Source organism: Carassius carassius, chromosome 40 (genome assembly GCF_963082965.1).
Source record: "Carassius carassius chromosome 40, fCarCar2.1, whole genome shotgun sequence".
Lineage (NCBI taxonomy): Eukaryota > Metazoa > Chordata > Actinopteri > Cypriniformes > Cyprinidae > Carassius > Carassius carassius.
Window position 1 is genome coordinate 12958572 of NC_081794.1, and position 22941 is coordinate 12981512.

General features: G+C 39.8%; 1 protein-coding gene across 4 annotated transcripts in view; it reads left to right on the forward strand.

Moving 5' to 3' along the window:
• LOC132122129 (transformation/transcription domain-associated protein) overlaps nt 1-22941 on the forward strand; it is an 80263-nt gene that overhangs the window by 54299 nt on the left and 3023 nt on the right. For all 4 annotated transcript variants that reach the window (XM_059532044.1, XM_059532048.1, XM_059532047.1 and 1 more), the window contains exons 57-69: nt 382-573; nt 3311-3506; nt 3601-3866; nt 4723-4823; nt 7477-7678; nt 9318-9479; nt 11715-11805; nt 11886-12085; nt 12910-13171; nt 18361-18586; nt 19004-19221; nt 20243-20427; nt 20681-20884. In XM_059532044.1, the coding sequence (XP_059388027.1) occupies nt 382-573; nt 3311-3506; nt 3601-3866; nt 4723-4823; nt 7477-7678; nt 9318-9479; nt 11715-11805; nt 11886-12085; nt 12910-13171; nt 18361-18586; nt 19004-19221; nt 20243-20427; nt 20681-20884 (2505 nt within the window). The remainder of the gene's footprint in view (nt 1-381; nt 574-3310; nt 3507-3600; nt 3867-4722; nt 4824-7476; nt 7679-9317; nt 9480-11714; nt 11806-11885; nt 12086-12909; nt 13172-18360; nt 18587-19003; nt 19222-20242; nt 20428-20680; nt 20885-22941) is intronic.

The following is a 22941-nucleotide window of genomic DNA, read 5'->3' on the forward strand; positions in this document are numbered from 1 at the left end:
AAATCATCGGCATATTGCATACCCCTATTTTTTACAAAAATATTAAGCGGTCCAACTATTGTCAGCATTAATATTAATAAGAGCTGTTTCTTGAGTGCTATATCAGCTTATTGGAATTAATTTCGTAATGATCATGTGACACTAAAGACTAAAGTAATGGTCGTTTAAACTTCTGGTTTGCCATCACAGAACTAAATTAGATTTTTAAATACAGTAAAATAGCAAACAGTTGTTATAAATTATACAATTATTTCTCAGTATTTCTGTTTTTGATTAAATAAATGCAACCTTGGTGATCTTAAAATACTTATTTTTAAAAACAAGAAATTAATCAAGTGAGTGTAGTGTATGCTGATACAGCTGTGTTTATGTGTGCATTAGGTGGAGCTGAGCTGTCCAAAGGAGATGGCCTGGAAGGTGAATATGCATCGCGGTTACCTGGCCATCTGTCACCCCGAGGAGCAGCAGCTGAACTTCATTGAGCGGCTAGTGGAGATGGCCAGCAGTCTGGCCATCAGAGAATGGAGGAGACTGCCACACATCGTCTCTCACGTGCACACACCTCTGCTGCAGGTGAGGATCGTCAGCATGTGAGCTGACAAACAGCCTTTAACTGGACATTCCCCAGCTGTAATTCAACATTCTTGATGGTGTTTTTTTACTTTTTCAAGCAGGGCAACTCAATCAGAACACCACTTGCGACCTAATCTAAATTGATTGTCAGTTTTAAGTAATGATATCTCAAAAGCAGATCATCCGTTTAGATACCTAGGCTGACAAGCATAAGATTCGGGCAACCTCATTTCATTTGCGAGTGTGTGACTTCATACAAACCGTTCTTGCAGAGAGAATGAGTGGTTAAAGCTGACACTTTGCTTATAATTGCCTTTTTTGCTATGCATTTCTGCACAATATCACTTCTTTCTTTATCAGACCAGGTCCCTTCTTCCCCTCTCCCTCTTTTTAGCCCTTTAGCCCTTTCTAAAATGGCTGAGATAGTGTTGACTGCACCATTGTGGTGCTCAATAGGCAGCTTGTATTAATATTCAGCGGAAAGAACAGCCTCCTGACTGCCACACGCATAATCAGGCAGAGCACACAATGGGACGGAGCGGAGGTGATGTGTGCCTGTAGATTAGGGTAATGTGTGAGAGCTGTCCACGCACCACGTCCTCTGGGGACTGTTAGAGACTCTTGAGCTCGGCTGTGGTGCGATGGCAAATATGACAGCCAAACTGAGGAAATGAAACGTTGTAGTTGGAGATTGTGATTACACCACACAGTATGTTATGGGGAATGGCTGATGGTTCTGTGGCCACAAACTAGGTCTGCACAATTAATCGAGTTTCTAATCGTGATTACAATTACAGATGCCACAATTTCGTAATCGTTCAAAGCAGCAATTAATCGTTCAAAGTCCACTTTTGTTATTCTGCATGTTTAAGATGAGATTTTTTTCTTTCTGCATGTTATCTTAAGGGTTTTTCAATTGTTTTAATTTAGTTTTAGTACAACATTATTATACATTCATATTAACCAAGAAACCATTCCAATGAATAGTTGACATTTGAGGCCTAATACTATATGTTTTGAGTTACTGTTTTCAGTTGTTTATTTTCATATGAAAATACGGCATGCAGTTGCATCCAACAATGGTATAAACATAATTTGATGTAAATTGGGATAATCATAATTAATAATCGCAATTACAATTACAAGGGAATAATCAACAATTATGATTACTGTCATAATCATGTAGACCATCCACAAACACAAAAAAGTGTTAAAATATAAGCTCCAAATGAGAAGTGTGCAAAAGGTTTACTACAAATATCCAGAAATCAAACTTGATTGTGTGCTGAAAGATGATCTTACGATATATCCAGCAGTTTTATATAAAAAAAGAAGAAAAATAGTTGTAAATTAATTAATTCTCTACATTTCAATGCAAAAACATACAGAAGATGCTCACACTCACTATTTTATTTTCTTCTGCTTGTGATATGGTAAATGTGATTAAAATAAAATACTATAGAATACTAATCACAATTCAGTATCCAAATGTAATGTCGTCACTGAAAGTTATGTTTGGTCATTAAAAATCGTAGAGTTTAAGTTATATATAACAACAAAGTGAATTAAGTTGATTCGTTTAAGCAGTCAGAGAAGTTAAATAGTGTCGGTAAAGAACCAGCTCCACTTAAAATGCATTTTTGGCCAGACTTTGTTGGCTGTTTTAGCCGTGCCTTCAGAAATTCAGTCATTGCCCCAAAGCCATTGACTTCATAATTGAATTTGCTGATAATTGAATCTGTTTACACCTGCACTCCTTAATGCAACAATACCGGAAAACCAAGTCCAATAAGAGTGATTGGAAGGGACGTGAGAGGCAGACAGGAGCCGTGAGACAGAGAGTGAGAACGTCACCAAGTTTAAAATGGCTAGTAATTACTTTTCCCCATCAGATAGTGTTTGATTAAATACCTGCAAGAAAATTAAATTTACATGATGAATGGGCACTCAGACTGAAGGTTATAATGTGCCATCAGCTGATATTACCAGATAATTGTGAAAAATATTGTATTACTTAATTTATTTTGTTTTGGGGGGGGGTTTGATTTGGCAAGTCCATAGACTGATTTGAGGCATTTATCTTGTAAAGCAGGCATTACTATTGAACGGATTGTTTTTGGATGCGTGTATGGCATAATTCATTATCACAGCTCAAGCTTCTCATGGTAAACCCTCATGAATCACCTTGTAAGTGCCAGACTCCCTCCCTCACGTCTTTCTTTTCCAATTCGCACAGGAGATTAAAGATTCATGTGGCATTTCGGTAAGAGTGTGGTGTGTGTTTACTGGTTTACTGATATGTTATGGTCATGCATCGGTAGTTTGTGAGGAATGGGTAGTGTTTTTTGGGTCACTGTGGCTGGGGTCCTCTCCTGGTTTGGTCTAAGTGTCGTCTAAGAGGTTGATTAGGCATAGGGAATAGACACTTCACTTGTGCACTTCCCTCTCTCTGCCCGTTCTCTGAGTGAATGGCTTTTAAGATACTTTGATCCATCCATTCGTTCAGCCACCTCGAGACTTTGTTTCTATATTTCTTTTTCTTTCTCAATAGGAATCATAAGCCTGTAATACAGTCTCAGTAATGGATTTCGGAGAGCTCTGTGTGTGTGATATATGGTTTCTTGGAAGACTGCAGCCCTTAGAATTAAACTGAGCAGGTGCTTTAAAGAGAGCTTGTAGATATTTACTAACTACATTCAGATTCTCATCTGTTTATTCCCTGGTTATTCTTATTCAGGCAGCACAACAGATTATTGAGCTACAAGAAGCTGCTCAGATTAATGCAGGCCTTCAGCCCGCCAACCTGGGCCGCAACACCAGCCTCCACGACATGAAGACCGTGGTCAAAACCTGGAGAAACAGGCTCCCGATTGTCTCCGATGACCTCTCCCATTGGAGCAGCATCTTTATGTGGCGGCAGCACCACTATCAGGGTATGCCAAGATATGGAAATAAATTCCAGTGACAAAATAATGATTATATTAGCACTTTTGATCCAATTATATGTTTTTTTTACTTTTCTTGCAGCCATTGTGACCGCTTATGAAACCAACACACAACATGATCCAAACACTAACAATGCCATGCTTGGAGTGCATGCCTCTGCATCCGCCATTATTCAGTATGGGAAGATCGCCCGGAAGCAAGGTCTGGTCAACGTTGCTTTGGACATCCTGAGTCGTATCCACACCATCCCCACCGTGCCTATTGTAGACTGCTTCCAGAAGATCCGTCAGCAGGTTAAATGCTACTTGCAGTTGGCTGGAGTAATGGGCAAGAATGAATGCATGCAGGTGAGTGAACTATAGCATGACTGCATCGTTTCAGAATCAATTAGTCATTAGGTTTCTTGAATGACTAGTCATCTAATCTTTCTTAAGGATAACCTGTGTAATTACTGTGGCTTTGGGGTCAGACACAGATCTGAAGCATCTCTTAGAGCATTCTGTATTCTAATGCAGCTGCATAGGGGGATTTCATGGGTGAAATTCATTGTCATAAAAGGACAGGACTAGATTTGTAACTAGATCATTTTAGCTTGCCAATTGCTACATGTGTGCAGTCTGTGCACATGTCATCAGAGAAGAGATGATCCTGTGAGGGGGAGGGAAGTTCAATACCAAATCTAGTTTGCTTTGCCGACACACCTGCTGATTTTGCTGTTAGCCGGACTCTCTTAATCCAAATAACGCTGCTCTCATTACGGAGAGAATGACTGCGGTGCTGTCACAGTAAGGAATGCATTCCAAACAGTAGCTGCAGCATTCGCTTAAGCCTGATTAATGGAGCTGCCTCAACTGAGCTCAAGTCATTAAAGTACCATTGGATTTAATAAGTCTCTCTCTCTCAGCTATCACTTGGACCTGTTCTATTCCCTTTATCATTTCTCTGGCACACTCTAAGCCACTGGCTCTGACCTGGGAGTCTTAGATTGAGCTACAGAGATGTCTACAACAGATATACCCTGTTGTCAGTGATGTTGACTTTTGATGTATAGGAATTCTAGTTCAGAAAACTACTCATTGGCTGAGTCTGGCCCATCCATTTTGAAGGATGTAGTATCATTCTTTATGAGAAAATGGAAAAACTCATAAATATGAAATATACTTTGAGGAATTTTAAATGTAATCATTGTTATTGTGTTGTCAGGGTCTGGAGGTGATTGAGTCCACTAACCTGAAGTACTTCACCAAGGAGATGACCGCTGAGTTCTACGCTCTCAAGGGCATGTTCTTAGCCCAGATCAATAAGTAAGAGTTGATCCCTGGCTTTGTTCGTCTTTTCTTCTTTTCTACCTGTCACTTTGAGTCTTCTCCTTATCGCCCTCATTCGCTCTCTCTTTGTCTTTAATTGACGCCACCTTTGTTATCTTTTATTTTGTGCACAAGTCTTCTCACTGACATGAACAATCGGAAACGGAGACTATTAAGAGCTCACGTTTTAAAATGAACAATTTCAATTTCATGGCACAGAGTCATTATGGAGAGGAAAGATAAACATCTGTGTGTGCCTGTGTGTTTGTGCCTCTAATCATCAGTTCTAAAACTTTACGCCAATAATGAGGTCAGAACAGTCGTTAACAGTCAATATGAGAGTATGATGAGTAATTAACCTTATATAGCATGAGTGCAGCAGAGGATAATGACACTGAACTCATGATGAGTGATTATCTCCTGTCATACTTCTATTGACTGGCATTTTCACGAGTCAATCAGCATTTCCTGTTCCTGGTGTTTTAACCGCCTACAAGATATTTGAACAAACAGATAAGGGTTATTGAATATAAAGAGCTGCCAAGATAATGCACAGGTGAAATCTAGTTTAAAATGCATTCACCTAGTTCGAAAAAATGTAATTTTTTCATACATTATTTGAGAGAAATAAATATAGAATTATATTATACAGTTATTATTAGAAAATGATTATATGACAAAACTGCTTGTTTTGAAATTGGATAGAAAGAATTGGATATTAAAGTGAATTTTAATTTACAAATTGAAAGGCTAGAGGATAGGAGGTGAATTCGAGTGATTGTTGTCAGTATGAATTGCATTTTATTAAAGGGGTCATCAGATGCAAAATTTACTTTTGTTGTTTGAACATAAATGCATGTTGAAAGTGTGTGAAAACATCCATCCTATAATGATAAAAATCCACCCAGTGTTTTTTTTAAAACCTTGTTTTATAATCCCCTTTCTCAAATCAGGCTGTTCTTGAGATTCCTGTCAGAATGACGTAGTTCTGCACAGGCCCCTCCCAAAATAATTGATTGACAATGCAGTCTTAACTTAGACCTGCCCTTTGTGAGCTGTGAGCTGTCTGCCATTGTGTCGAAAACACAATGACAAGAATGTTTCAGATTAAGTGATTGAGGTGTTTTATTATTGGATGTAATAATGAACATAGCAGTCGTCATTTACTCCCGACTCCTGAGCCAGTGAAGACGTAGAGGATTAACATTACTTTTGTTTAGAAGGGAATCTATAATGCCTAAACATGATTGAGCTTCATCTACAGAAGTGAGCATACGGGTTTTTTATGAATCTTTGCAAATCACCTTTCCTAATATGTGCTAGTAAGCAAGTTTCAGGGCAAAAAGTAAACCGTACTGCTTGTCACCCAATGGAAGAAAGGGGTGGGCTCAGCAGAGATCATGGTCTCGTGGTTCTCTAGACCAGAGAACATGGTCTAGAATGACTTGCTAAAAACAGAGTTCATTTTGACGGTAAAAAAAATTTTTTTTACACTACCATTAAGAAATTTTTATCAAAGTATGTTATATACTTTTCATTAAGACCCTAAAGAATCATATCAACTTATATCAAATGGGCATTCGATGATGACCCCTTTAATATATTAACATGTCCAGAACAAAACAGAGAATTATGTCATTCAAAAATAAACAGTTAACTACCCCCTTTTGCAACACCATAGCTCTATATAGGCCTTCCTCTTTTTCTCATCTTGGTTGAATTGATGGCGAACCCAGAGCACGGTGCTGGATTGCAATAGCTTATTAAATACACATGCTGAATAATTAACTCAATGGCAATTTCTGAAATCTCTGTGATCAGCAGAAGTTTCCCCCAGCCTCAGCAGGGCCTAATGTAATCATTACATTTCCACTCTCTATGAATATTAATGTAGGGATTTGATAAAGCAGTAGAGCTGTCGGAGGAAGATGTTTGACAATCGACTGGGCGTGGGGATTTTGCCCGACTCTCGGCAAAGGCCATGAGCAGAAACATTATACATGTCCATGACTGACTTGACGCTTCAGTGGATTTGGTCTCCCCAGACTCCCATTGCAATCAAGTGTAATTTTGTTGCTTGCCACATACTCATTAAAAGTTTCCATTATATGTGAATGTGAATGTGATTGGTTAAGTAGGTGTGTCATAGAGTAGCATTTAGAGATGGTGATGGTAAGGGCAGAGGTTTCAATCTCAGATTATGAGTCTCATCCAGTGCTTTCAGTCCCTTATAAAGCCCTTTATGAGCCTTTCTCAACTTCTATTCTTAAACTGCTTCTTCTATAAAGGGCCCTAGAAAAAATACTCTCAGGGGACAAATTCTCAAAGCTCTAAAACGGCTGATGAAACAAAATATTGGACCCGGTCAGCTAATTTCAGTTAGGTGCTGAGAAATACTGGATAGCTTTTAGAATAGTGTTTGCCATCAAGTTTTTTTTTCTGTCAGATGCTTCTCAGATTTATAGTGAAATGTCAGTAAGAAGCAGATATATAATTATGATTTTGTTTACCAGTGCACCACTGGCAGAAATTTTACTGACTCATGCTCAATCCACCAAATTGCTCATATTCTTTGCATTTTGGAGATTTCAAGATTGTAATGGTCAGAAGTGACAAATTCCCTTCTCATTTGAATTGTCTCTTCTTCCAGGTCAGAGGAGGCAAATAAGGCATTCTCTGCTGCAGTGCAGATGCATGATGTTCTGGTGAAAGCCTGGGCTATGTGGGGCGACTACTTGGAGAACATCTTTGTCAAAGACCGCCAGCCCCACCTTGGTGTCTCCGCCATTACCTGTTACTTACACGCCTGCCGCCATCAGAACGAGAGCAAGTCACGGAAATACCTTGCCAAGGTACGACCTCTTCTCTCTTCTCTCTCCAGCTGACCTCACTGAGTGAATGAGCCAAATGGTCTAATTTAGAAATGTGCATAAAAATGGCCAGTCTAGTGTTGTGGCATTTTTTTTTTTGAATGTTTTATGCATTTATGGTGTTAAAACATAAGCTCCAAATTAATATAATTTACAATAGTATTCATTTTCTACACTTATTTTCTGTTATTTACTTACTTTATTGTCTTATGCCATTAAGTTAATGGTTTATTTCAGATAATTAAAAGTAAAAGATAATTTTAATTTATGATGATAACACTAATAGCCTGACCTTTGTAACACTGAGACTGCCATGGCTTGTGATTAGTGAAAGTATGGATGCAAGAACCACTGATCAGTTGTACTGTGTAATCTAGAGGGCAACATGTATGCCTTATTAGTGTTTTTCTCTGTCAATAACAGGAAAATTGTTGGCAGAGATGCACAGAGCATTTCATAATGGGATAGCATCTTTTTTGACAGGCCTGTAATTAGTTTTACCATTAAACCCATTTACCATAACACACAAGCAAACTCTGTGCTCATTTGTGGTCCAGTAAACCCATTCTGCTTTGATGGCTTTGTTAAATGGGGGCATATCTGTCACCATGTGCCATTTCTGAATTAATGCAGCTGCGGCAGGGGGGATGCACTGCATTCAGACTGATGAACCTCCAATGATGGATGTAATTATATTATTAGACCTGATGATGGGTTTTGTATGGATACTATATAAATGGCAGTCTGCTCTCTGTTGAGTACTGTACACTAGATCAAACAGCTCCATTTGGCTTTTTTCTTTTTTTCCCAGCATGGGATTGACTGTGAGGAGCACTTTAGATTGTATCTGGACTGCTGCTGGCCACTGAAGCTTTAGAGACGGTGGCGTAGTTTACACGTGATTAATGAAAGTAGCTGCTCGCTGATTATCAGTAATTATCCGTAAGCCGTGTAGCCCAGGCTCTCCAGTGCTTAATGTCTCCATCAGGCCTCAGCAGAGATGAAGGTTCATCTTTTACCAGCCCACCATAGCAGAGCCCCACCAACAATAGCAAAAGACGACAGCAGCTGACTGGTGGGAGTGAGGTGGCCGAGATGATTTTACAAGCCATTAAGCCCTGGAGTAGCTATTTCATGGAGCTGATGGCCTCATCTTCAATCGCTGACATATAGATTTAGTTCCAAATGAAAACGTTACCTGGTCATTCACATAGGTTGAGGAGTATTTGATCCAAGCTGGTGATTTATTAATGTTGACTCGATGAAAACTTGACTTTCCAAATTAAGGGATATGTAAACAACTGTACGTACATGAAGAGATATGCACAATAACACAAGGGAAAAGGGAGATAAATTCAGCATTTGCAGCTAGTAGGCCATTTTTTTATTATATAATTTTTCCCTTTGTAGGGACTTGGCTGTGTAATAAATAATTTAAAATGTCAACATTTTTTGCATTAAACATAAAATGATTTTTGCTCTAAATAAAACGTCAATGTCATATTTCTTCTGCCATAGTTCTGGCTATTTCAAAGAAAATTTGTAGATGAAATTTTGTCCTGCAGCTGGGTTTTTAAAATCAGAACTGTTGTCAAAAAAGGCTGTCTCTGTTGTTCTTCAGGTGCTGTGGCTGTTGAGTTTTGATGATAAGAACACATTGGCCGACGCTGTGGACAAATACTGCATTGGAGTGCCACCCATCCAATGGCTGGCCTGGATCCCTCAACTTCTCACGTGTCTGGTTGGATCAGAGGGGAAACCTCTCCTCAACCTCATCAGCCAGGTTGGATTGCTCACAACATTACCTTTTTATTGCAGCGCGTTCATGCTTCCATCTAATCAAGATTAATTTAATCTTCCAGAGACAGTCTGCAGTCAAGACCCTTTTTGTCAAATTCATCGTTTTACTGGTTCCCTTTTTATTTATTTATGCAAAGCATTGTTATTGGGTTTATATCAAACACTCTCCAACAGTGGGAACAGAACCACCAATTAAACAAGAGACTAATTTGCCCTCCTTGATGGAGTATTATTTCCAAGCCATTTAAAAAGCTCCTGAACTTCAAAGAAAAAAGCAACTGCTCCAGGGGCCCAAAGAGAGAGGGAGAAAAGAGGAGACAGAGAAGAGAGTTCTGTGTACTTAACCCATGTAAAAAGACGGCAAAATCCCCCTCTTATTAACTGACTTGTTCCAAAGGGGTTTTGCATGCAGCTCGACCACCTATTTTCTCACGTATGCTTGCCAGACCAGCGACTTCTAATCTCCCCATTTCAGCACTGAAGCACCCGTGCGGTGGAAATGCTTCACTTTGAGATTAAGTACACTTGAGTCCCTGATAAGCACCCAATGAAAGAGATATGTTTGCACACCGTAATCTCAATTAATGGAGTTGTCAAGGCTGTTTTAGGGATGACAAGTCTCCTTGTTGAAGGATCTTTTGGGTGTGATGTAAGGCAACGATGACGAGTGAAAGGTAGACGTTTTGTAAAACTCTTGATTTTTAAGTGAAATCTCCAGCAGGTGGAGCACCTTTATCTCAGGCTCTGAATTATTTAGCTGTGCTCCAGTTGGCGGGATGTTTTAAAAACGTTTTGTGAAATATTAATGAAGGAGAGCTGTGGGGTGCCTTGAGATGAAACAGAGGCGAGAAAAACTCAACACCTTTATACACACAGACACCCATCACATGCACGCGCACACACTCGCACACACCCTAAAATATGATGAGACTTCTAGCCAATTTTAGGGATGATCTGTCCCAAGTTGCCTCGTTCATTATTTATGCGATACTTAACAAGCTCTTAACAGAAGATCTTGGCCATTGCTGCTTTTCATGTAAAAGCCCACCTGGACTCCGAGGTGTCTCTTTACACCTAAGGCCCAGCCTGCTTTCTGCCGTCTGTTTGACGAAGATCGTGTTTCCACTCTAATGGACTGCTTGAGTTGGGTGCTGTGAGACCTGAGATGGGCTGCAGGCGGTTTGAGAAAGAGCGCTGTCTGTCGCCTCCATATTTGTCTTCATCCCCTCTCCACACACTGATGCGGACAACTTTCACACCCCTCACGGATATTGCAGTGCCAGGGGAGAAAGAGGAGAGGAACAAGTTTTGATAAGCATGTTTTTGGGAATATTACATAACAATAAGAGGATCCAAAGATTGGGTTATGAGTCAGAATTTGCTGTCTGTTAGATTTAAACTATAAAGACTGGGGGCATTTTTCTTCAAAAGATGTGAAATAGACCTCACAACTTGGTTCTTTGACTGCAGCTTAAATAAGAGGTGTGCAATATCTGCAGCATTAAATTGAATCGCAAAAATAAGCGCTGTTTTTAAACGGTTTATCAGCTGGTTTAACGCTAGAGAAATGGTGTAATTATCTGAAAATAAAGCAGGAGACCTATCGTTTCATACCGTTATGTAGATATGTGACCATGGTAATACCATTACATTCCTAAATTTTAATATGTGAATATTGAATGACATGAATTATTTTAAGTAATTAAATTACTGCATTATCAAAAGTAGCCATTTGCTGCATGGTTATGTAATACAAAACATTTTGGGTTTTGTATTCTGGCAAAAATGTGCCAAATATCAATATACTGTTACTGTGCTGTTACTTGTAATCATACCACCTTACCCTACTGTTAATTAAAAAAGACATTTGTCTATAGTGCCAACGCTTCAGTACCGTTTTGATAAATACACTAGTTTATAAATCATTAAACAGCCTGAACCTTCTCTTTGTGATGTTGTTCAAGGACACAGCAGATCTCTGAACGGGAGAAAGTGTACACTAGGGCTTGACAAGCTTTTAGCTGGTGTCATATTGAGCCATGGTTTTAATCTGCCCTTGATGTTTGTCCATCTCATTGCTTTCCCCCTACGGTTTAATTTTCAAAAGCCTGCACTATCACAGAGAAGTTTCAAAACATGCCAGCGCTACGTTTCTCTTTCGCTCTGACCCAAACCCACAGGGACAATCTGAAATGTAATCTGCAACTGTTTCTCTTAGGTGGGACGTGTCTACCCTCAAGCGGTGTACTTTCCGATCCGAACCCTGTACCTGACGCTGAAAATTGAGCAGAGGGAGCGCTACAAGAGCGGTATGACTGGAGTTTTTTCACACAAAGTCCTATGAAAGTCAACTGTTTCCTTCATGTGCTGTAATTTCTGTTTCCCCCAGATTCTGGCCAGCAGCAGTCCAGTTCAGCGGCTGCCCAGACCCACTCAGCGTCCGACCCAGGTCCCATCCGTGCCACTGCTCCCATGTGGCGCTGCAGCCGGATCATGCACATGCAGCGTGAGCTCCACCCCACCCTGCTCTCCTCTCTGGAGGGAATCGTGGACCAGATGGTCTGGTTCAGAGAGAACTGGCACGAGGAGGTGAGTGGTTTTATGTGTTAAAGCAAGTGTTTTTGTATTCCAGAAGCGAGTGGCTACCTCTTAAAGCACATCAGCCTTTAACGCAAGTTAAACATGACATGAATGCGTTTTCTGTCCGGTTTGCTTACATTCTTTAGTTTAACGCCACATGCTCTCGTACACGTAGCTGTTTTCAGAGGGCCGGCTGAGCAGATGAAAGCTGACAGAGGGGAACGATTGGGGCTCAGTGAGGCTGAAAAGTGGTTTTGCAGTGCAGGTGGACATTGGAGCTCCAGTGCTAATCGGGCTTTGGCTAGGGGCTCTCCGTGATTGATGGGTGAGGGGAGTGTAGACCGAAGGTAGGGAGATTGGATTGCCATGACAGGGCTGATGCGGTGATGCGTCGAGACTGCACAGGGAAGGCAGAACCCCATTCCTGTGGGACACTCAGTGAGAAACCGCAGAAGATGAGGACGAGGAAAGAAAGTTTAGCAACGAGAACTGGAGGATGAAAGAAACTGGCATTGAGAGAGCTCAGTGAAGTAAAACATGGGTTTAATTTTCCAGACACTGATGAAGTGTAGTCCCGGTCTAAATTAGACTGATAATGGCAATCTTCTTCTCCTGAAGTCTAAGCTTAATCTGTGCAGCAGAGACCGGTAGAGGCAGGCTTTTACAGATTTCTCTGGTGAACATCTTCGCCTCTGAAGGATTTTTATTATCATCAAAATGGCAAATTGTAAATAATATGTGGGAATGGTGTTATCCATGGTAAATTGATAAAGACTCATTAACCATTCATCCTTGTCTCTTGGTTTCTAATTTTCCCTCATTTCCTTCCACAGGTTCTGCGCCAGCTCCAGCAAGGGCTGGCAAAATGCTACTCTGTGGCATTCGAAAAGAGTGGAGCTGTGTCTGATGCTAAAATCACTCCACATACGCTCAACTTTGTAAAAAAGCTGGTCAGCACATTCGGCGTGGGCCTGGAGAATGTCTCCAATGTGTCCACTATGTTCTCAAGCGCTGCCTCAGAGTCCCTGGCCCGGCGAGCTCAAGCCACCGCTCAAGATCCTGTGTTCCAGAAGATGAAGGGCCAGTTCACCACAGGTCAGAACAATCACAATTCCTGTGCACATTCTTATACATTTTAAAATGTCTTTCAGTTAAATGATATTTTTTGCACCTGTAGTTTATTGAAATGCAGCTTTCTCCACATATGAAGCTAACATATTAAGATGAAATTATCTTCACACAAAACCTAGAATTATCAGGGAATTTTTTTTTAAATAAAAAGTGGAGATTTTTATAGTCAATTATTAAAATATTACTATAGAATTAATTTTTGAATTAGTGTTTAAGCTTTTTCATTTTATTTTAACTTGTGCTTTTAATTTTAATATTTCTATATGGCTTTTATTTTATATTTAGCAAATTAATTTTTGAAGTTTTTCATAATGTCTATTTAGCAGAATATAAAAGAAAAATATTTTTTTAATTACATTTTTTATTTTGTTTTAGTTGTCATTCTGATCTCTATGAAATTCTATATAAAAAAATATCTTTTGAAAAATCATGGAAAAAATTGGTTAAATTATGGGAATTCTCATCATAGCTGGATTTCCATGGTCCAATTAAATCTTAAAATCAAACCCTACACTTCTTGTTTTACCCGGAAATGTCACATTATAAAAGTTTTGTTAATTGTGAATGCTTTCCTGTTGTCTTCAAATGTAGTTGAAATTTATTTAACACAAAAGCACAGATAAAATAATTCAAGTGAACTGAGAATGAGCTGTCACACGTGGACTTCTCTCAGAAGTGTCAAGAGAAGTCTAACTTGCAGGCAGCACACTTGAAGGTTCACATCCACAATTACACATGCTCTCTCGCTCGTCTCTGTTCTGCATAACCACTTCTGCTCAGAGTTAACCACAGGCCTCTCCACCCGGCCGACTCGGAGAATAATTGGCTCGGTGAACCATGTGATTAGATTTAATGGGAAGATGACTATGGGCAGAACCATGTGTGCGTGTATCAAGGTGCTGTTGACTGTAAAGAAATTGCACAGTTTTAGGTAAACATGTTTACCAAAAAACACTACACATGCCATATTATGTGTAGATTGGTTTGAAAAGAAAATTGTTTTGCAAATGTTTTGTATTTAATTTATTATTATTATTAGTTTAATCAGGTAAAGGGGGAAGTGTGTAATTTCGTTTACTTCTGGCGAAATTGCAAACATATTTGTGCCTAAATGCTCCACCTGTCTTCCTGTATTCCAAACTATTTTTCCAGTGTTTCCCAGTTGTTTGGCACATTTTTATGTATTTGCCTTTAAATCATAGTCATTCGGGGTTTTTCTTAAAGAAAGGAACCGTATGCTGTATTTTTATTTCTGTGACTTTACCTTTAAATCCCAAATGTCCTTGACCCCCTAGATGTTTGCTTAAATCCCTCTGAGTTGGGGAGAACTTGGCACGGATGTTTCCTGAGGCCAGTTTTGTACACATTGCCCGACAATAACCTTCCAGTACCCCCGGTGTAGACCTGGCTCTCAAAAAAAAGAGCATGTGTGAGTCGAGGCATATGTTAAAACAAACTCCCCCTTAGCTGTCCTCTGCTCAGGAGAGCAGAATATGTTTGTACTTCACTTCCCTGTCCACCTACAGTCTCCACACCTCAGTAAACTTTGAATCCTGGAGCTAGTGCTCTCGTTTGCTTCATATGAAGCTCTATCCCAAGGCCTGTGTATGTGTTCATGGCCTTAGAGAACTGTTAAGGTTGTAAGGGTGTAAAACAGATGTTGTGGGGCCAGCTGTCTCTGGGCAGTGACTCATGGCCAACGCGCCCTGAGCCTTCTCTGCCCATCTGACATAGTGTGCTACTGGGAATGAGTTTTGGAGGGGAACCAGCAGAGCACAAAGCCCGCTTCGTTCCCCGTATCATTCTTTCCCCTTCCTTGGGGGTTTCTTTTCCAAAGCTCTCAGTTCCAACACACATGTCCAAACAAACACATACTCTGGCACCATTTGTCAAGAGTCCTTTAATCCAATCACAATCAAGCCATGAGCAAATGTTATTGTTTAAATAAAGGTTATTTGAACACTTTAAGATTCATTTAACCCTCTGAAGTCGATTAACGTATATACGTGTTATGAGGCATTTTCTCCTGATAACCCTGAAAAGAACTTAAATTACACTTTTGCACAGTTTTGATCATACAGATAAGAGCAATACATATTGCTCATTATGCGGGTCTTTGTCTTCTCAAGTGTAAATCACAATGATATTTATGATAGTTGACGCCTACTCGCATATGACTTTTACCAACAAAAAGTGTCTTAGAAAATTTAAATCAATATATTGTTTTCTGTGAGTGAGTAAACAAGATGATTGTCACATAATTTAGAAAGAAAAATTCCAGGCTACAAGCTCCAGTTCTCAAAAGTCCCGGGAACCAATGTTCTGTATGTGTTTTATTGCCTTATTCAAGTGATTTAACATTTTTTGTTTTTCACTAACCACGCATAAAATTTTTTCTCAATAACACAATCATGTACATACATGCTGCTCACATGTTATTATAGCCCAGCTTGTGCTGATTACAATGAGACTAGACTTTAGCCATTTATATGTGTATAAGAAACTGGAAAAAGCACAAATGTCAGGGCATGACAAAACTTCTCCAGGCCCCAAAAATACCCTTAGACTCCAGAGGGTTAAAGGCACAATATGTAAGTTTTGGTCGCTAGAGGTTATTCAAAACAGTAACATAGCCAAAGCTTGATGATGCTATGAAGGAGGTTGTTCATGGATGAGGTAATTATTATTATTTTTTTACCTGTACCTTCCACATTTACATTTACATTTATTCATTTAGCTGACGCTTTTATCCAAAGCGACTTACAATTGCTATATATGTCAGAGGTCACACGCCTCTGGAGCAACTAGGGGTTAAGTGTCTTGCTCAGGGACACATTGGTGTCTCACAGTGGATTCGAACCCGGGTCTCTCACACCAAAGGCATGCGTCTTATCCACTGCGCCAACACCACCCACAGATATTCAAACGGTGAATAAATTATACAAAGAAAGCAAGCAAAAAAACATTTACATTGTCAAAGAACATTATTACTGACTTCAGTCTAGCATGAGTTATGATGAGAGAATTTGCGTGAGAGTTGAATTCAGTTAGCAAGTGTGTAGTAAACAAAAAAAAACTCATCTGAATGTCTCTGATTGGCCATTGCATTCATAAGCTCAAAAGACTCGTGTGTGATTGCTTGTAATGCGCAACACTGTAAAAACACACACACATAAAAATAAAAAATAAACATTATTTAAAATTGGAATTTCTCTGGATTTACAAATCCTTGGGAACTTTTGGGATAATGCAAGTACACAACTGCATGAAATAAATCACACTGTGCAAGTAATCCCATCCATGAGTTGGGATTCGAACTCGGGATGCCCACAGCGCTAAAGCACTACATGTCAGTGTGCTGTCCACAGGGCTATCAGTGCCGACCTGGGACATCAACATTGACCTGATGTCTCATTCTATTTCCGATGTGCAAATGGATGTACGCATTCAGCTGTTGTAGCGCAACATTATGCGACTGTGAAAGCTGATACTATAATATAAGTCAAACAAACTTTGTTTTCCTAGCTCCAATTTTGTTTTAGGTATGTTATGAAAAAAAGACATAAATTTGATTAAATTGCCTACATTTTTTGTTTATGTGGAATATAGTACTGGGAAATAATACTAGTAATAGTATTGTGAGATAGTACTAGTGGTGTTAATATTTCTGAAACGTGTGTTTTAGCGTTGCAGGGTTATGCTATTCTCAAGCATTGCTGTCTGCATTGATCTAAAGCGGGAGCGTGTCTGCGGGGCCGAGGCTGTTTCAGGGCTCCTGTTGTGCTGTACAATGTGTTCACTCAGGCATTTCAGTGATGGAATTTAAAGTAGAGAATTCACCGGAGACTGCTACACAGCGAGCGGCGCAGGCAGACGGCCGATGGGGGGATGTATTTTTAGCGCTTGGCCACCTCCACCGCCCAAGCATTATTAGGTGCAGAAAACTTCTGCTGTTGGTGTATCTCATTCACAGGTCAGAGAGCAGAGACTTTGTTTTCCATAGCAGCAGGGAGCTCAAATCTCTCTAGAGTTCAGCTGATCCTGGGTCAGTGAGACAGCTGAAACGGAGCGCACCGTACTACCAATCCATATTCAAACCGACAAAGGTGTTACATTTATCAGAGATACAACAACCATGTTGCCCAGGAGGCACCGTTATCTGAAAAACCCCTCGCTACAGGGCACCGCTGCTACATGGGATCGTCTGTTCATTGATTACACCAAGTCGACCGCTGTGCGTAGCCATGCTTTTCAAGTGAAATCTCTTTTTTTAATACTCACTGGTCATTAAACACCTAAACAGTCTTAAAGTCTTTTAGAGAGAGTCGGATTGGTTGAGATTACAGAGCGTGTCTGATTTTAGAAGACATCGTCTAATTCAGGGCGAGGAAATGGGTGGGAGCTGCATCGCTCAGGGCAGTTCACTGCTAATCAAAATGTCATACGGGACATTGACGATATTGTAAGTGTCATGCATGCAGTGAGAGTTCCTTAAATGGCTTTTCATTATGTGTGGCGGCCACATCTTACTGGCTTTGACATGAGTGGCAGCTCATTGCAAGATGCTTTTGAATTAAAGCCTCTTCTGCCAAAGCCTTAATTATACAAAGAGAGTTTTTTCTTTAGGGTGGTTTTCCTCTTAAATGTATAAAATTAAATGCCGAGCCATTTCCGTATCTGCGGCATGTGGTATTATTAATGTAGCACAACAGAAGAATGAAAGTGGAGCAGCTTTTACCCTATTTGATAAAGATGTTCTGGCCCGGAGGTTGTCTCTAAAATTGGGAACGTGGCTTGCATTCCGACCATACCTTTTGTGTCTGCTCTCTAACTTAATGCACAATGTCATTTAGAAGTTGCATTGAGGAGTTAATCCTTTTTTTCCTCCTTATGAACCTTGATGTTATCAGCACCTCCACGTCGCATGGGACACCTGGGAGGAAGTGCAGCACTTCTGTTTCCCTGATTCAAAGATAACGTCTCCTCTCTCAGTCTCTTTCACACTATCTCTGTCAGTTTTACGCCACGTCTACCTCTTTCTCACACCCGGAGTCTTTTCCACTTGTTCTTTTGCAGTGTTGTTTTTTTTTTTTTTCTCAGCTGCCTATGTGTTCCTCTGGTTTACCTTTCCCTGTCACTCTTTCCGTTCGCAGATTTTGACTTCAGCGTTCCTGGCTCCATGAAGCTGCACAATCTCATTTCAAAGCTGAAGAAGTGGATTAAGATTCTGGAAGCGAAGACGAAGCAAATGCCAAAGTTCTTCCTGATTGAGGAGAAATGCCGTTTTCTTAGCAACTTCTCTGCCCAGACTGCGGAAGTTGAGATCCCGGGAGAATTCCTCATGCCTAAGCCCACACACTATTACATCAAGATTGCAAGGTAACAATCAATACACACTAGGGATGAGTTGCTCTGGTCGACTGATCATTTAGTGATCTAGTGAATCAGTCTCACAGAAGGCATGAATAATGAAGTTTTGATTAAACTTGACACATTTGCTGCTAAAATCTAATAAAAAAATCTTTTTTATTCTTTTGGTTCAAAACCAAAACAAATGTTATTATTGAGGATTTCCTTCAAACTGTGCCCACAGCTCAATCTTAAATATGTAGCTTCATGTCCCTAACATACACTTGAACACGTAGGTCGTTTATAATTGAACTTTTTTTCTTTTTCTTTTTTATTCTCCCCTTGGAGTTCTAAGCTAGACTCCAGCTGAGACCTTAATTCTCAGTGATTACTTCATCACTTACCCATCATTCTCTCTCTCACCCCCCTCTTACTCTACCTCCTAAGGTTCATGCCCAGGGTGGAGATTGTTCAAAAGCACAACACAGCTGCTCGACGCCTCTACATACGCGGACACAACGGCAAGATATATCCGTATTTGGTGATGAATGACGCATGTCTAACAGAGTCCCGCAGAGAGGAGCGAGTGTTGCAGCTCTTGCGGCTTCTCAACCCCTGCTTGGAGAAGAGGAAAGAGACCACCAAGAGACACCTATTTTTCACAGGTACTGCAGCAACCCCTGATCACACAGAACATTTCACATCTCCCTGTAATAGCACTGACTACCTCTATTTATGTCAGTCTGTTGGACAAGACCTTCCATTTTCATGACCAATATATTTTTTTAAGTCTTATTTCTAAAAAAGTTAAATCATTAAAACACATATTATAAAGTCTTACCATTCTCTAGTTAAGTCTATTTTTAATTGTGGCATGCTGTGTTCCGAGCTGCCCCATTTGAATGCTGTCCATTTGCTCTGAGCGCTGGATTCAATGGCCTAGTTGTTCTCAGACAGATTGGGGGAGAAGGAGAATTGAGGAGAAGAAAAAGAGGCAAGATTGAGGTGAAAAGTACCAGAAAAGCTGTGTAGGGGTAACAGAAGTAGAAAGAGAGGGGACTGGAGCAGAATGAATAAAAATGAGGTTGCTCTTCTCCCTGTGGAGACTGAGGGAGGAAGATCTAAATTGTCTTTCTTGTGATAGATACATTAAAGATTAAACCCTATCAGTTCAGAGGTCAAGGGTGCCACATTTTAGCTTTCACTAAAACATTTTGTCTGTTCTCTGTTTTGATTTTTATACTGCAAAGAAAAGAGTCTGATTTTATGCTGCAGCGCAATTAATAATCATTAAGTAGCATTAGCGATGTTTGTGTGCGTATTCTATTTTTATCATTCATTAATGCCTTTCACTGAAGTTATTTATTAGATGTGTATGAAAGGCTCCCAGTGGTCGTGTGACATGCTTTTCTTTTTACTCCCTCACTGGTGTTTTGGGAGCTCTCTCAGCTGTAAATGTGTCTTGTTTAAAAATGACTATGTAAAGCAAATGATTGTATAAACAGGGATAAAATGTTTAGAAGTATTTTAGGGGATGATGAGGTCGTATTTCAGGCCAAATAGAATCTATAAGATGCTTTTTTTTTAAATAAAATTTTTTAGAATTGCAGATGAAATAGCCAGTGGGATTTGAATTGCTTTATATGCCAGTAGAGTACAAACTCTCTAAATCTGTTCTCTTCTCAGTCCCAAGGGTGGTGGCGGTGTCTCCTCAAATGCGGTTAGTGGAGGACAATCCGTCGTCTCTGTCTCTGGTGGAAATCTACAAGCAGCGTTGTGCTAAGAAGGGCATTGAGCATGACAACCCTATTTCCCGCTATTATGACCGACTTGCAACTGTTCAGGCTAGAGGAACCCAAGCCAGCCATCAGGTATTGCTGGAAATAATATGAGAAAGCAAATCAAGAAAAATTTATTTTACAAAAATTGAATCTCATGAAATGATCAAGGTGACATTTTTTGAAATATATATACACTTGTTATAATTTTTTTAGCCGTGTTTAAATTTCTATATTATTTTTGCTTTTAATTTTGGCATTTACCCTAATATGCAGTAGAGTAAATTAACCAATAAAAATAGCTTTTCTTTCATTTAAACTGATATATTTTTGTCCATGTTTTAAGGTCCTGCGAGACATTCTGAAGGAAGTTCAGGGCAACATGGTTCCTCGTAGCATGTTGAAAGAGTGGGCGCTGCACACCTTCCCCAACGCCACAGACTACTGGACCTTCCGCAAAATGTTCACCATCCAGCTTGCTCTGATCGGCCTGGCTGAGTTCATGCTGCACCTGAACCGTCTCAACCCGGAGATGCTGCAGATCGCACAGGTACCTGAATGAATTGACATCATGGAATTAATGTCATACCTGATGCTAGCCCTCTTTCATCAAATATACATGTATCCAAGTCCAAAGCAGTTTGTTGGGTTATCACACATTTCAGTGTTTGATGGCCACTTTCCAGCTGTCTTTGATTCTTTGTCCTCTAGTGCAGTACTGGGTGAGTACAGGTCCGTAGAGTCTTTTATTAGAAACGATTTTTCAAACGAGTTACTCGTCCTATTATTCTAATCAGCAGTTTTCTGACAGGCAGAGGAATGGGCAGCTAAGTGGGTATAGTAAGCCTCCTTGCTGCCGGTTCCACTCTACAGATCTCATTAGGCACTAGGAGATTACCACGGCAGTCAGAGCGGACTAGCAGATATGTGCTGTCTTTGTCTCTCTCTCTCTCTCTCTCTCTCTCTCTCTCTCTCTCTCTCAATAACGCACTCTCAAACCATCATAAACCTTCAGATTAGAGCTGCAACTAACGATTATTTTTTCTGTCGACTAATCTAACAATTATTTTCCGATTAGTCGACTACTCAAACGATTATTTTTATTACAATAAATTATTAATCTAATGTTCTTTTTTTGATTAGCTAATTAATCCTTTCGATAACTTTACAAAAAAATATAAGTACAACTTCTAATATAATATTTCAACCTTTATTCATTTTTTTCCCCAAAAATACTTCAATGTGGTTGAAGTTTTTACAGTATACAAAAATGAAGAGGCAAAGAAAATTATTTTACTATGGTAAATATGAGTTTACGATAGCACTTATAATTAAACCACAGTAGCCACAAATTTACAGTTGTCTGAGACGTCATGAAATGTTCTTTAGCATCACAAACCATAAAATGTAGTCAGGGTTCTGCTATGGTTTATTTTCATAATAGGTAAACACAGGTTACAAGTTAACACAATCACATTTCCTTGATTCAGCAGCTGCACGATGTTCCGCCGAGAGTCCTGTCTTGAATCCAGAGATCTGGAGCTAGTTCGGTGTAGATCGGTAGCTTGGTGGCTTGTGACTGTTGTCTCGTGGCGCGCCGTCTTTTAACGCATGTTCGAAACCTGCGCCAACACAGACTTACTTTATTTTTTGTTTATCCTACTTACTTCAGCCGCTATGGGTGATCATACCAATAACTTTTAATCTTTACAAGAATATCAGAATCATGCAATGAGCAAGTCTGCGTTTATCAGACACTTAATAATATCACATCAGTTTGTGCTTTTAGAATCGCCGAATCTGTTGCGGTCGTTCCATCACATCTGCAGCGGAGACATGAACCAGGAAGTTGGTCACCAGATCACACGGTAACCAGTTAAACCGTAACACCGGAGAGCGCCAGAATGTTTTCTTCTGAGGTGCTCGTGCATCGCAGATGTGCTGCCGTCAATCACCATATCGGTTTTGCAAATGGAACGAAGGACCATTTTTTTTGGCCCCTGTTTAAAGTATTCCCATACTTTTGATAACCGTGGTCTCTGTTTTTGTGATAGAATGAAACTTTCTCCATTCCCAGGAGCAGAAGCCGCCATTACGTGAAATGTAAACACTGTGATGCGTCGACGCATTTCAGATATAGAGTTTGGTCCTGTGCAGGCTCTAAATATTTAGCTTGAGTCGCGTTTTAACACTTATATTGTGCTTGGAGGAGCTTAACAATATTGGAGTGACTTTTCATCATTATTAAACTAATAAAATTCCTGTAGATAACTACAGAATCCCTGATCTCACCCAAACACTAGAAATTAGGGGTGGTACGTATGTAACAACAACAATATACAGTAGCATTGTTTCAACCGCTGTATGAGTGAAATTTCTTGGAAAATTGTTTTTCAAACAAAGGCTACATCTACACTAATCCGGATAAATTTGAAAACAGCATTTCATCTAAAAATGCTCCACGTCTACACAATCGTTTTTAAGTTTCCCAAAAGTTCCCAAAACGCTTTCATCCCTGTACTGCTTTGACCTGCATCATTTCCATCTCGTTTCCGTTTATTTACTTTCTGGCTCTTTGAAACGTCGAGGAAAAGCACCAAGTTTTTT